The following is a 14,173-nucleotide window of genomic DNA, read 5'->3' on the forward strand; positions in this document are numbered from 1 at the left end:
ATAATAAATTCTATTATATGTAAATTTTATCGCCTTATAGTTTGCAGCATAAAGGAATTTCAGGACACATCTCCAGCATCTGTCTGTTACCAGAAGCCTTGATTCATCTCTTAGCCTATACATTGGACATTTGAAAAGCTTTATTGGTGAAATGACTGAAGAAGAGCGGCACAGCATAGCAGGTGTAAAGTCGTTCCATACACTGTAAATCTGGCGTCATTTACATCTTCAGCCTTAACTTCAGTCCGGGTGCTGCTTTATAATGAAACGATCCTTTCCATTGCAGCCCATTGGCATCCACATATTCACCTTCTCCTATCATCCTGTGAAGGTACAAGAGTCTGGGTGAGGCTTGATTCTCTCTGACACGTACTTCATGCATGAAATGCTCTAATTTACTGCCCTAGATGTCTATTTCTACTAAAGATGATTGTTTTCTGAAAGAGGATTACATGTGACAGACACTGCACACTCACAATGTTATTGAAAATGTAATTTAATTAGGTAGATAATTAGGTTTTGTTTTAAAATTCTTTATTTTAATACTACACTCCTCAATATTGAAATTCTAACGACTAGAAGGAAAAGTTGTGGAATTATGGAAATCACAGAATGGATAGAAATGTTAATGATATGCACATGACATAAAAATGGAAACACAATTTTCAAAGCATCTCGATTTATTCATTATTGAGTATGAGCCCCATGTACAGAAATAAATGCACTTACAGTGGCATGTAAAAGTTTGGGCACCACTGGTCAAAATTACTGCTATGGTGAACAGTTTAGCAAGTTGAAGATGAAATGAGCTATAAATGGTCTAAAGTACTTGTTTAGTCCCTTTAGAGGACTTGAACCTGTGACTGTCTGATTATTTGTGATAGATCGAGCAATACGACAGTACTGCTGCATATAGCAAAAATCACGGTCTTCTATGAACTTCAGCCAGAAGATGAAGTTCATAGGAGTTCCATTATGACAAGCAAGGGGGTCTTCAGCAGCACGTTGTAAATGCCGCTGATAGAGATTGACAGCAGCATTTAACAGGTTAACAGTTGCGAATGGAGCAGAGCTGCACTCGTGGCTGTTAGAGACAGATGATGACTGAATATCACAGCCATCATCTGCCTGTAAATAAGCAGGCTCAATTTCTGAGTCCGCATAAAAGGCAGGGAGCTGGCATGTGATGTAACTGTATTTCAAAAGTCGATAAAGGGTTAAACAATGATGACCTAACTAGCAAGACTCAAAGCCCTTTTTAGTATGCTGATAGGCATGTTTCTGAAGTATAAGTCATCACAAAACCTTTTAAAACAATACCTGTAATTGCAGATTAATTTTTCAGTATCTCTTGTGTGTGTACAAGAGGAGTAACTACAGTGTGTCCGTAAAGTCATGGCGCACTTTTATAGTATACATTTTGGTGCACTTTCTCTGTCCAATCATATCAGACCTGTTTATGAGGAGAGATAACAAGAACCAATCAAACAACACAAACTCATTAAGGCTGTTGCTGAGCCCCCAGACAGATTAACCCCTGATAAACTGAACTCTGATTAATACACTGCCAGGCCTGTGACATCACGCAACCACAAGTTTGGATTTGTGTAGGGCAACAAATGGAGCCGACATCGAACTACACTGAATAGGTATGAAACTGGGAGAGTTTTTCTTTTCTTTTGGAGCAGATTTCACATTTCTACCGTCTTTTGTTGCTTTCCAGTGATTCGTCAAAAGTGCGCCATGACTTTACGGACACACTGTATTTCTGGCCATAATAGGACTTGAATCCTGCATTTTTCACCAGATTTCCCCTCTGAGCGCTCTTTTAATTTTTCAGTTGTCTCTGAGCTGGTGGGTGGAGACTAGCTGCTATGATGATTTGTAGACAGAGAAAAGAGGAATTCTTGTTGTCCTGTGCCTGACACACATATTCAAAAGCAGCTTTTACTGAGCAATGTAATGAAATACAGGGTGAGAAACATTTTCTAGAAAGCAACAGTATGGGTCTGCTTGTTTGTTCCTCTCTTTGTCTCAAGCTCACTTTTCCTCCCTTCTTTCCTCTCTCCATAGACTGACTTAAACAGACATTGGTAAACTGATACCTCACCCCAGAAACACTATTTAAACTAACCACATGGTCAAATAGGGACTTAGCCCCTATAACAACCTTTAGTGTAAAAAATGTTGCCTTTGATGTGCATAAATAGTAGTTTGACCAATATAGAAATAAGGATGTTCGGTGTACTCTTGGCCAAGCGCTCAATGAACCACTTCACATACCAACCTGACACAGCAGTCAGTGTAGCGAGCGGCCGCAGCAGGGAGGACCGAGGGCTGTTCCCACTCCTACAGTAAGGCTATGTGCCCACGTTGCAGAAGTGCTGCGGAATTGTAAACAGCAAGTCCGCTACACCCCGCCATGGGTAAAACGCATGCGGAATTCACATGCGTTTTCCCGCAAAACACAAGCGTTGTGCAAGCATTTTTAGCTTGCAGAATGCTAGCGCTTTTCCAAGTGATTTGAAGCATCGCTTGGAAAAGTGATTGACAGGCTGGTCACACTTGTCAAGCATAGTGCTTGACAAGTGTGACCAACTTTTTACTATTGAGGTTGCCTATGCAGCCTCAATAGTAAAAGATAGAATGTTAAAAATAATAAAAAAATAGGGATATACTCACCTTCTGTCGGCCCCCGTCATCAGAGGTCATTTACACAATGCATCCCTGGGAACGGAACTTGCTGGCAGCACCGTGAGGACAACGGGGGCCGACAGAAGATGAGTATATCCCTATTTTTTATTTTAATTCTATTTATTTAACAGGGATATGGTACCCAGGGCATGGAGGACAGTCTCCTCTCCTCCAGACCCTGGGTACCATCCACACATGAAGCGCTCACTTTACGCATGGTGGGCATAGCCACATGCGTAAAGTGGGCGTTTCAATGCAATCCTATGGCGGCGGAATCGCCGCGATTCTGCAAAATTGATGGACATGCTGCGGATTTTACCGCTATGCGAATCCGCAGCGGCAAAATCCCCAGCATTGGCACAGCAATTGCGGAATCCCATAGGATTGCATGGGATGTGTTTTGTTAGCATTTTTTAAGCATTTCCGCTGCGGCAGAAACGCGGCGGAAACGCTTATAAAACCCAACGTGGGCACACAGTCTTACACAGTGTGCTCGCATGCTGGAGATTTCATATCAGGCAGTGGTGGCGCTGACCAGGCGGGTGCTATCAATTAACATATGCCCTGACCAAGCGAGTGCTATCAATCAACATACAGGCAGTGGTTGCGCTGACCAAGCGAGTGCTATCAGTCAACATACAGAGGCAGTGGTCGCACTGACCAAGCGAGTGCTATCAATCAACATACAGGTATTGGTCGTGCTGACCAAGCGAGTGCTATCAATCAACATACACTGATGTTGCTTGGTAACTAAACAGCACAGAATGGAGAACTGAGTGCTTGGCCACCTCAAGCGTTGCCTGTGCACCCTCATTTGCATATTGGACAGTGTGTTTTATGCACTTTATGCTTTTTATGCAAAATCTTACAGGAAAAAAGCCAACATGAAAATTTCTCACCGAAAAAAACATTTGTCATATATGCGTACAAGAAAAATGACGCTATGGAATATTTCTCAAATGGAAAAATGTACACACAGAAAAATGCTCACACAAGCTGTGCAGTGTTATTCTACATGTACCGTGCTGTGTGTACAAATGGTTGTGTTATCTGATAACTGAGCAGTCAGATCCTACAGACAGGCGTAATATCTGCCTGTGTGCCACCACAATGCCAGATAGTGCTCCACTTGCCCCACAACAAAGCCACACAGTCCAGCCCTATAATGCTAGTCAATGTCAGACGGCACGCCACAACAATATCGGTCACAGTGCCTATCATACACTCCCATAAGCTCTCTAGACAACAGAGGTAACAGAGGTGGGAAACAGGATTTTTTAGGATTGTTTTTGCTCTGTTTAGTAGCCAGAGTGACTACAAAGTGCTGGCAAGTCAGTACAGTCAAGGGCTCAACCACACATCAGTTTTCCATGTAGGAGAGCTATTCGTTATTTCTTCACAAAGAGCACTCTTACCTATGACAGTCTATGGGGCTATTCACATGTAAGGCTGGAGTCACACTAACCTGCGCAAAATGCGGTCAGTATTTTACATGCGTAATACGGATGACAGACCCCTAAACAGTGCTCCGTATGTCATCCGTAATGAAGGTGTGGTCGCGTATTTTGCGCATGTCAGCATCCGTATGTAATCCGTATGGCATCCGTATGGAGAGATTTTCTCGCAGGCTTGCAAAATGGACATATAATGGAGCCCTATGACAGTTTTAATAAAGAAATGAAAGAATAGATATACACACATAGAATGCATATATATATGTATTCTATGTGTGTATATCTATTCTTTCATTTCTTTATTAAAACTGTCAGTGTGAGTTTACTGTATAGCGCACTGAATTGCCGGCTTTGCTAAAAGACACCTGGTGCGTATTTCTCGCAAGTCACATGTGTGGTCCGTGTGTAATCCGTATTTTTTGCGCACCCATAGACTTGCATTGGCGTATTACGGGCGTAGTACGCTGACAATCGCAGCATGCTGCGAGTGGCACGGAGCGTAGGATACTGAGGAGAAATATACGGCTGGTGCGAGGGACCCCATAGAGAATCATTGGTCCGTGTCTAATGCGTGCTTTTTGCGCCTCTCACTCTCCTGTATTCCTCGCCAGTGTGACCCCGGCCTAAGATTTTTCCTCTGACTGAGTGGTCCGTGTAAAAAAAAGGAGACATGTTTGATATTGATCCGAGTGTAGCATCAAAATCGGCACGCAAGTCTATGCGTTAGGCCCCATTTACATGTTCAGTATTTGGTGAGGTTTTTACCTCAGTATTTGTAAGCCAAAACCAGGAGAGGAACAATCAGAGGAAAAGTATAATAGAAACAGTCACCATTTCTGTATTTATCACCCACTCCTGGTTTCGGCTTACAGATACTGAGGTAAAATACTGACCAAATACTGAATGTGTGCACGTGGCCTTATTGTGCTCCATGTATAAATCCCTGTGTTATCTGAACTCTAACAGTCAGATAATACACTCATCTGTATGAGGGATCAGACATTCCAATTATCAGAGATTACACACAGAGCTCATGTAAGCTTTATTCAGTAATTAAATAATTTTACATGAGGGCATTTTTTGGTGTGGGCAAAGTTCCAAGTGGGCGCTTTTCTTATGCATCTATTTGACAGTGGGTTTTTTGTCCACAACTTTCAAAGGCATTTTTCCCTAAAGGTTTTTGTCATAGAATAATTTTACGCACATCATGGCAACATTTATTACACTAAAGGTATAATTTTTTATAGTGGCTAAGTCCCCTATTAGGCCATGATGGGATAGAAAAAGTGGCTTATAAGTGAAGAAAGAAATATATTTCTCTGATAAGACATATTAGCAAGTTTCTAATATCCACCTGCAGTATAGATTTATGCAGTTTGTTGAAATGACGGTGAATATAAGATATTTATCAACTATTAAAGTTTCTGCTGGATACATTTTCACATTGGAATAATCAGTTATTAAGCATTATTTCTACAAAAGTAGATGGACCAAATCTTCCTTGTATGTTCTGTGTAGAGCGTGTTGTCTGCAGTTTGTGATGACAGGTCCACTTTCATTGTGATACACTAATGCAAACTTCTTACAAACAAAAATATAAATGCAGAGATGAACGAAACTTACTTATTCTCTGTAAAATTTCCAATATACTGTGCTCCATTGGGAAATGTGTAAGTGCCTCTCCCGTGAAACAGGTTGTCAATGAAGTCTCCTTCATACATCGCTCCTGAAGGATGCTTGAGCTTTCCATGCCCATACATCTGTGAGAAACACAAGAGATACAAGACATTTGCTAGATAATGCTGTATAATATTTAAGACATAGAAGTCTAACTCATTTATAGGTCTCAGCACCGTCTCAGACTACTGCTTCCCCAATATGGCCACTAGAAGGAGTTCATCATCGTGGCTACAGCCAGTATTTAGTCATTTAGCTGCCAGTGTTATGATATAGAAGGAACCACGGCTATTCTGTCATCATAACTAGATTCTGGGTAGGGGTAGAGCCAAACAGCACTGCTCTTTGCCTGTCTCCCCCCGCCGTTACAATTTCAACAGTATCTACATTGCCAGGTTGGAGAAGTCATAGAATGGAGCTCCATAGAGTCTGGGCGTCCCAATCTCAGCAGTAGATGTGATGAGGACACTTGATCGAATCTACTATGCGAAGCCTTAGTCCACGTACTGCACCACCATCAGGAGAACAGAACTAGGTGAGTATTTTATTTATTTTACTAATTTATATAGCGCCAATTCCACAGCGCTTTACAGACATTATTATTGCTGTACCCACCGGGGCTCACAATCTAGATTTCCTATAAGTCTTTGGAGGAAACCGGAGAACCCGGAGGAAACACACGCAAACATGGGGAGAACAATAAAGCTCCTTACAGATGTTGTCCTTGGTGGGATTTTAACCCAGGACCCCAGCAATGCACAGCAATAGTATCAACCAGTTTTATGTTTCTTTTTTCTTAAACCAGCTTTTTATTGATTTTATTACATAAAATATAAAAATTATAGAATAAAAAGGATAAGTATTAGCATACAAAAATATATCAAACGTCGTAATAGTTATCAAGGAATCTCAATGCATTCACATAATACTTCCAATTTGCCTTTTTCACCTCCTCCTCCTTTATATTCTTCCTTTCTGTTTTCCTTCTCCCATACTTCAACAGTTTCTTATGTCTTAAATCCAAACTTACTTAACAACCCTAACCCCTCCCCCCTCCCCTCCCCTCCCACTCCCCAAGCGACTCGGCCTCGGAACCTCTCCCTATGATTTCAGCTTACCTAGTGATCCTAACAGATCTTCCTTCACATACCATTCAGTAGATACAAATGTTAACATTATTTGCCTTATTTCTTCTCCTGAGCATATACCACTTATGAATTTTCTCCATTTACTGAAAAAAATTGCTGTTGATCTTTCCTTGCTCCTCTCCACCACCACTTTCTCCAGCATGAGCGTTTTTTTCAGCTGGCTTCTCACCTCTTCTCTCCAGGGAATTTCTCTCACCAACCATTTCTGGAGAATTGCACTTTTACTTATCATGACTATATCGTGGAAGAGAGATGGTATTGTACCCCCTCCTTTATCCCCTCCCTCCTGATGATGATAATGGAATAGCCAAGCCATTGGTTCCAGCTCCAAGTTTCTATTCCAGACTGTTCGAACCAATCCCTGAGCTTGCTTCCAAAATCCATCAATTTTTCTGCACTGCCAAATCCCATGGTATAAGTCCGTTCTTTCCATATCACATTTCGGACATTTCACCAGTTTGTCTTGTTTTCTAATATTCAAAAATTTGAAACCATATATGGCCCTATGTATAAGTCTGTATTGAGTGTCTCTCCAGATTCCGTTTACTATCTTCTTCCTCATCTCCATCCACCCTTTCAAGATTTTTTCTTCCCCTTCTTGGTCTCCCAACTGCTTTGCCCATCCCTCTAAAATTTTCCCTGGTATGATGGGAGCTAATGCTTCTCGCAAGTCCCTATAGAGACCCGAAATGGTAATCTCATGAATGTCCTTTAAAAAAATCGTGTCCAAGTGGCTTACCTCATATTCATTGTTTACATTGAGTAATTTCCTCATTATCCCTTGCTTTATCTGTTCATACTGGAGAGTCTGGAATGGGCGCAAGTCATATTTCTCTCTTATTTCCCCACACGTCATCCATTTCCGCTCTGTATCATGCATCAAGTCCCTTAAAGTCCTTATCCCCTTCTCCCTCCACTCTCTAAACAGGTCATTTTCCCTCCCCTGTGGGAAATCTGGGCTTGCCCAGATGTTAATGAATTTTGAAATATTCCATGCTAGCCCAAACTTTTTTCTAACCGCCTTCCAGGTCATTACTGTGTCCCTACATATCAATTGAGTGTTTAATATTGGGTGGTAAATTTGGTATGGATGTATGTAATATTGATCTCAGGTCCCATGGCTTACAGAATTTGGCTTCTAAAGTCCAGTCAGAGTGTCTACTTGTTTGTCTAATCCAGTCAACTGAATGTCTCAAAATGCAAGCCAGGTTATAGCCTCTAATATTTGGTAGTTTGATCCCCCCCCTCCATTGGCAGCATTAACTTATTAGCGCTAATCCTCGGTCTCTTCCCCTTCCACAAAAAGTGAGAGAATGCCTTTGTCAATCTTTTTACGTCTGTATGTTTGAGAAGTAATGGGATTGTCTGCATGGGGTAAAGGAGCCTAGAGAAGCTCATCATTTTTATCAGATGATTTCTTCCCAAAAGGGTCAGCGGAAGATTAGCCCATCCCTGCAGTTCTTTCTCTATACGTTCAATTAGTGGGGAATAATTTAAGGAATATAAAGGTTTTGGATCCCTCCCCACCAGCACTCCCAAGTACTTAATTGTGTTTCTGGCAATAGGAATGTCACATATTGAGCCTCTCTCTCCGCTCTTTTTTCTCCCAAAAAGAGTATTTCACATTTATTTTTGTTAAGTCTGAATCCTGCCAGTTTCCCAAACCCCTCAATTTGTGCTATGACTTCACTCAGTTGTGTTTTGGGCCTACTCATAAATAGGACAATATCATCAGCAAACAATGCCGAACACAGTGCTCTGCCCCCCACCTTGATCCCTTCAAACCATCGTCCACCACTCAAACGTCTAGCCAATGGTTCGATAGCTAAATTGAATAACAAAGGTGACATCGGGCAACCCTGCCTGGTTCCTTTTAACAAAGGAAACATTCTTGATAAAAATCCCGGGGTGTTCACCTTAGCTTGAGGATTCGCGTACAGCACCTGCACAATGTTTCTAAAGGCGCCATGCAAACCAAGATGATTTAACACCTGTTCCAGCCATGACCACCTCACATTGTCAAATGCTTTTTCCACATCCAGGTGATCAAGGCTGGAGTTTCTCCCCCTCTCCGCTTAGCTATGTCAACTGCCAACATTACTTTCCTGATGTTCGTCACTGCTGAGCGCCCCTTGACAAATCCCGCCTGGGGGAGATCTATAATCTCTGGCAATATCGATGCCAATCTATTAGCCATCAACTTTGCCAAAACTTTCAGATCCTGGTTGATTAACGAGATAGGCCTATAACTAGCTGGGTCCTCTAGGTCCTTTCCTGCTTTAGGGATGAGCTTTATGCATGTTGTGTTAAGGGTAGCCGATACTCGCTCTCCCCCTAATATCTTATTAAATAACTCATTCAATACAGGTGAAATTTGTTCCTTTAAAATCTTGAAGAAACTGCCATTGAACCCGTCTGGTCCCGGGGCTTTCGTTGAACTCATCTTTCCTATGACTTCCCCTATTTATTCCTCCGTCACCACCCTATTCAATGTCTGTAGATGCTCCTCCGTAAACCTAGTCATTTGCGTTCCCCTTAACCATTCCTCTCCTTCCCACCTCCTCACTAACCCCTCCTCTTTGTATAGATCTGCATAGAAGTCTGCCAGGATATCATTTCTTTCCTTCGGATCTGTTGTTTTGTTTCCCAAAGCATTCCACAGTGTCGTTATATGAGTCATTGGTCGCCTTCCCCTTGCCAAGTTTGCCATTAATTTCCCTGCCTTATTCCCGTAGCGCGTCAACTCAGCCTCCTGTTACGTTCTGTACATATTTTCTTTCCTTTCTGCCCAGTTTTCAAAGTCTCCCTTCGCCTCCATCCACTTTGCTTTTGTCACCCTTGATTGTTTTTCCAGAAAGACCGTATATGCTTCCCTAACTAACCGACTGGCTTCTTGAAATTTTACTTGCGCCTGTCGTTTTGCCTTCGTCGTGTATCCCATCACTTCCCCCCCCCAGTACTGCCTTGGCCGTCTCCCAAAACAACCCTATCTCTCCTCTATATTCCTGATTCGTCAGTGTGTACTCCACCCACCACTCTCTCAATATCCTGTGAAAGTTTTCGTCTGTCGCCAAGAAAGTGGGGAATCGCCAAATGTAGTTCTGTCCTCTCTGAGCTTTGTCAGCTACACTTGCTACCACTGGACTATGGTATGAAATCACCATGTTTTCTATTTCAATCCCTTCCACCCTCTGCATCAAAGTCTCACTTGTCAAAAGAAGATCAATCCGTGACCACGAATCATGCGGGTGTGAGTAGTGCGTAAACTCTCTCTCTTGTGGGTGATACATTCTCCAGCAGTCGTGTAGGGTTGTTGTTTCCAACATCGCTTTTAAAGGTCCCTCCGTATGCCTAACCTGTTTCCCTTGGCTTCTCCTGTCTTCTTCCTGGGAGACTACAGTGTTGAAATCACCACCCACCATTTTACACACTTCCCCATCAAGTAATATACTGTTTGGTACGTTTTAAAAAAAAAAATTTTTTTCCGTGTTGGGAGCGTAAACATTGTGGATGCTAAAAGTGCCCTGAGTGCCTACGATTTTGATACGTAGGTATCTTCCTTCCTCATCTGATTCTTGTGACTCCATGTGTGCCAAGCTCTTATTGATCAGAGTGAGCATTCCTGCCTTCCTACCTTGTGATGCCGACCCATACACCTTTCCCACCCACATCTTATTCATACGGAAGAAATCCTCTTTCCGCAAGTGTGTCTCCTGCAATAAAGCAATATCAGTTTTAAGCTTCTTAAGATGACGTAAAATCATATCTCGTTTATGTGGAGATCTGAGTCCCTTAACATTCCACGTTACTATCCTAACCATATTCCCTTAAAATGATTGCTCTTTTTCGCGGCCGTATCACATGAACTAGAAAAACTACTTTCCAAATCCCCCCCTTCCCCCTCAACTGATTGCTTGAAACCACCCTCGTTTTCAACTCTACATAAACATTTTTCTACTTCCATTTTTTCTGAGATGTTTAATTTATCTCCCAAGCCTCTGCCATAAGTCAAACCGTCTTGATTGACACCCCTTTCCTAATGTCTCCCTCCTCCCCTCTCATAATCTCCCACCAATTCCATCCCCTTCCATCATATTTTGCAGATTTACCAAGATATGACACTTCTAGTTAGAAGACAGAGAGAAGCACAAGACATAACGATACGCTTATCACCATATTCCTTCTCCCAATGTTCCAAAAATTACAATCTCTGCTTCCTCATCTCAAATCACCAGCGACTGCTTCTTCCTCCTTTCTTCCCAGTTGACGTGGCCATGTGTCGTTTTTCTTTTGGACTTTCTGCCCTGGTGCCCGCTTGACTCCACTCTGATTCTGGATCCGGTCTGTCTAAAGATGGTCTGTTAGAAACGGAGCCTCCTCCATCTGATTCTGTGACAGTCCCCTCTTTTGGGTTCTTGTCCTGTTGCCGTGAACTCCCCTCCTGGGTTAGGCCTGTTTCACACCTCAGTTTTTTGTGTCAGTTAAAATCCGCCAAAATGGCAGAAAGCGGATCCGTTGGTAAACTGATGTGAACGGATGCCACCGGACCGTTTTTTTGACGGATCCGATGAATGAAGAATTTTAAAGGAACCGTAGCCCAGGGAGGAGAGAGAGAATTTGTCCTGCCGCCAGAACAGACTTTAGGGTTAAATTTCAGGCTGAGTGAAGTCTTTCGGGCATGCGCAGTGTGAAGTGCGGATCCTGCCGCCCGAAAAAATGTTACATGCTCCGTTTGGGCATGTCGGTGGACGTCAAAATTTTGGCGGATCCGCAAAAAAATGGATCCAACGGATGGCCATCCGTCAAGATCCACCGGTAATGCAACTCAATGGGAAAAAAAAACGGATCCGCCAAGCAAAATGGCGGATCCGTTTTTTTTGCAAAACGGCGGATCTTGACTGATGGACAAAAACTGAAGTGTGAAACAGGCCTTAGCATCCGCTCCGCTTCCAACGGGTCCTGAAAAGTCTTAGGCTAGTTTCACACTTGCTTTTTTTTGCAGCGCGTTTTTCCCGCAAAAAAACGCATTGAAAAAACGCATACAAAAGCATACAACTGCTGCATTTTTTTCAAGCATTTTTATGAGCATGCATGAAAAAAACGCAGCGTTTTTATGCGTTTGTATGCGTTTTTAGTGCGTTTTTACCGCGTTTGCGTTTTTTTCCAACATTAGGTGGCCCCTCACACTAACCCAAACCATGACTTTACTAACCCTAACCCTGACCCTAACCCTAACCCTAACCCTGACCCTAACCCTAACCCTGACCCTAACCCTTAACCAAATCATACTTAACCCTAACCCAAACCCTAACTAACCCTAACCCTAACCCTAACCCTGACCCTAACCCTAACCCTGACCCAAACCCTAACCCTGACCCTAACCCTAACCCTGACCCTAACCCTTAACAAAACCATACTTAACCCTAACCCTAACCCTGACCCTAACCCTGACCCTTAACCAAACCATACTTAACCCTAACCCTGACCCTAACCCTGACCCTAACCCTTAACCAAACCATACTTAACCCTAACCCTGACCCTAACCCTAACCCTGACCCTAACCCTTAACAAAACCATACTTAACCCTAACCCTGACCCTAACCCTAACCCTGACCCTAACCCTTAACCAAACCATACTTAACCCTAACCCTGACCCTAACCCTAACCCTGACCCTAACCCTTAACAAAACCATACTTAACCCTAACCCTGACCCTAACCCTGACCCTAACCCTTAACCAAACCATACTTAACCCTAACCCTGACCCAAACCCCAACCCTAACCCTGACCCTGACCCTAACCCTAACCCTAAACCCCCTTAACTAACCCTAACTCTAACCCAAACCCCTAAATTCCATGGTTAACAAAAAAAACCGCATGTGCAAAAAAACGCATACATGAGCATGCCAGTGCGCACATATGCGCATCCATAGGCTATAATGGCCATTTTTAGCGCAAAACGTGCGCATATGTGCGCATGCGCTTTTTTGCAGGGCCAAAAAATGCAACATGCTGCGTCTGGAAAATACAAACGCACACCCCAAAAAAACGCAGCGCATGAAAATCGCATACATGCGCTTACAAGCGCGCAGGTATGCGCACCCATGTTAAATATAGGGGAAAAAACGCATGCGCACATATGCGTTTTTTTCCAGCGCTAAAAAACGCAAATGTGAAACCAGCCTTAGTCGCTCCATCTGGCCCTCTTACCCTCAATATTGCAGGGTAGAGGAGCTGGAATTTGATGTGTTTGTGGTAAAGAGTTGTGCACACCTGACTAAAAGCTTTTCTTTTCCGGGTGACTTCCGCAGAGTAGTCCCCAAATATTAAGATCTTAAGCTGGAGTCACATATAGCGACTTACCAGCGATCCCGACAACTATATCAACGTGTCAGGATCGCTGGTAAGTCGCTATGTGATCGCTGGTGAGCTGTCAAACAGACAGCTTCACCAGCGATTAGCACAGCGATGCCTAGCGCGCGGCATCGCTGTGTTCGTTAGCGCTGATGCCATATTCATGTTAAAAATAGAATTAAAATAAAAAATATTGTTATTCTCACCTTCCGACGTCCCGCGCAGCATTCCCGCGTCTCTCCACGCTCCGGTCCCAGAAATCCTTTGCGAGAAATACCGCAATGACGTCTGTTCTCGCGGGATCGCGAAGTCTCGCGGTCATTCTTGCAAAGGATTACTGGGACCGGGAGCGTGGAGAGAGGCGGGAAGACTGCGCGGGACGCCGGAAGGTGAGAATAACATTTTTTTAATTATTTTACAGCTGATCGCTGGTCTCCCGCCTGTCACACGCAGCGATGCGTGCTGGCCAGCGGGAGATCAGCGACCAAAAAAAATGTCCAGAGGTTTCTTGCAGTGATCAGCGATACCGGCAGGGGGGCCGGTCGCTGATCGCTGTCACACACAGCGATCTCGCTGGTGAGATCGCTGTTGTGTCACAAAAGTTGTGACTCAGCAGCGATCTCGCTAGCGAGATTGCTATGTGTGACGAGGTCCTTATGTCCTTGGATACACAGAAGTTGCTTTCTGTTCCTGAAGGCCCTCAGGATTTCTTCCTTGTCTTTGTATTTTAGATATTTGACTATGACCTGACGTGCTCTGGACCTTTCATCTTGCCTGGATGTATCGTCTGTAGTGGTCCTTCAGTTTTATGTTTTTAACATCAATACTTGTTGGAGCTGTTACTGTG

The 14,173-nt window shown here is 43.3% G+C and overlaps 1 protein-coding gene across 2 annotated transcripts in view; it reads right to left on the bottom strand.

The window, feature by feature from the left end:
* Positions 1 to 122: 122 nt before the first annotated feature.
* The window catches only part of MORN2 (MORN repeat containing 2), a 61,749-nt gene continuing 47,698 nt past the window's right edge, over positions 123 to 14,173 (bottom strand). The window contains exons 4-6 of one of the 2 annotated variants that reach the window (XR_012224886.1): positions 5,772 to 5,908; positions 1,321 to 1,453; positions 123 to 323 (exon numbers count right to left, since the gene is read on the bottom strand). Coding sequence is in view for 1 of the 2 variants with exons in the window: in XM_073557552.1 (XP_073413653.1) it covers positions 221 to 323; positions 5,772 to 5,908 (240 nt within the window). In the remaining variant the exon portion in view is untranslated. The remainder of the gene's footprint in view (positions 324 to 1,320; positions 1,454 to 5,771; positions 5,909 to 14,173) is intronic. The other variant, XM_073557552.1, reaches the window with a different exon arrangement.

This window comes from Dendrobates tinctorius, unplaced genomic scaffold (genome assembly GCF_039654945.1).
Source record: "Dendrobates tinctorius isolate UK_male_01 unplaced genomic scaffold, ASM3965494v1 ptg000250l, whole genome shotgun sequence".
Lineage (NCBI taxonomy): Eukaryota > Metazoa > Chordata > Amphibia > Anura > Dendrobatidae > Dendrobates > Dendrobates tinctorius.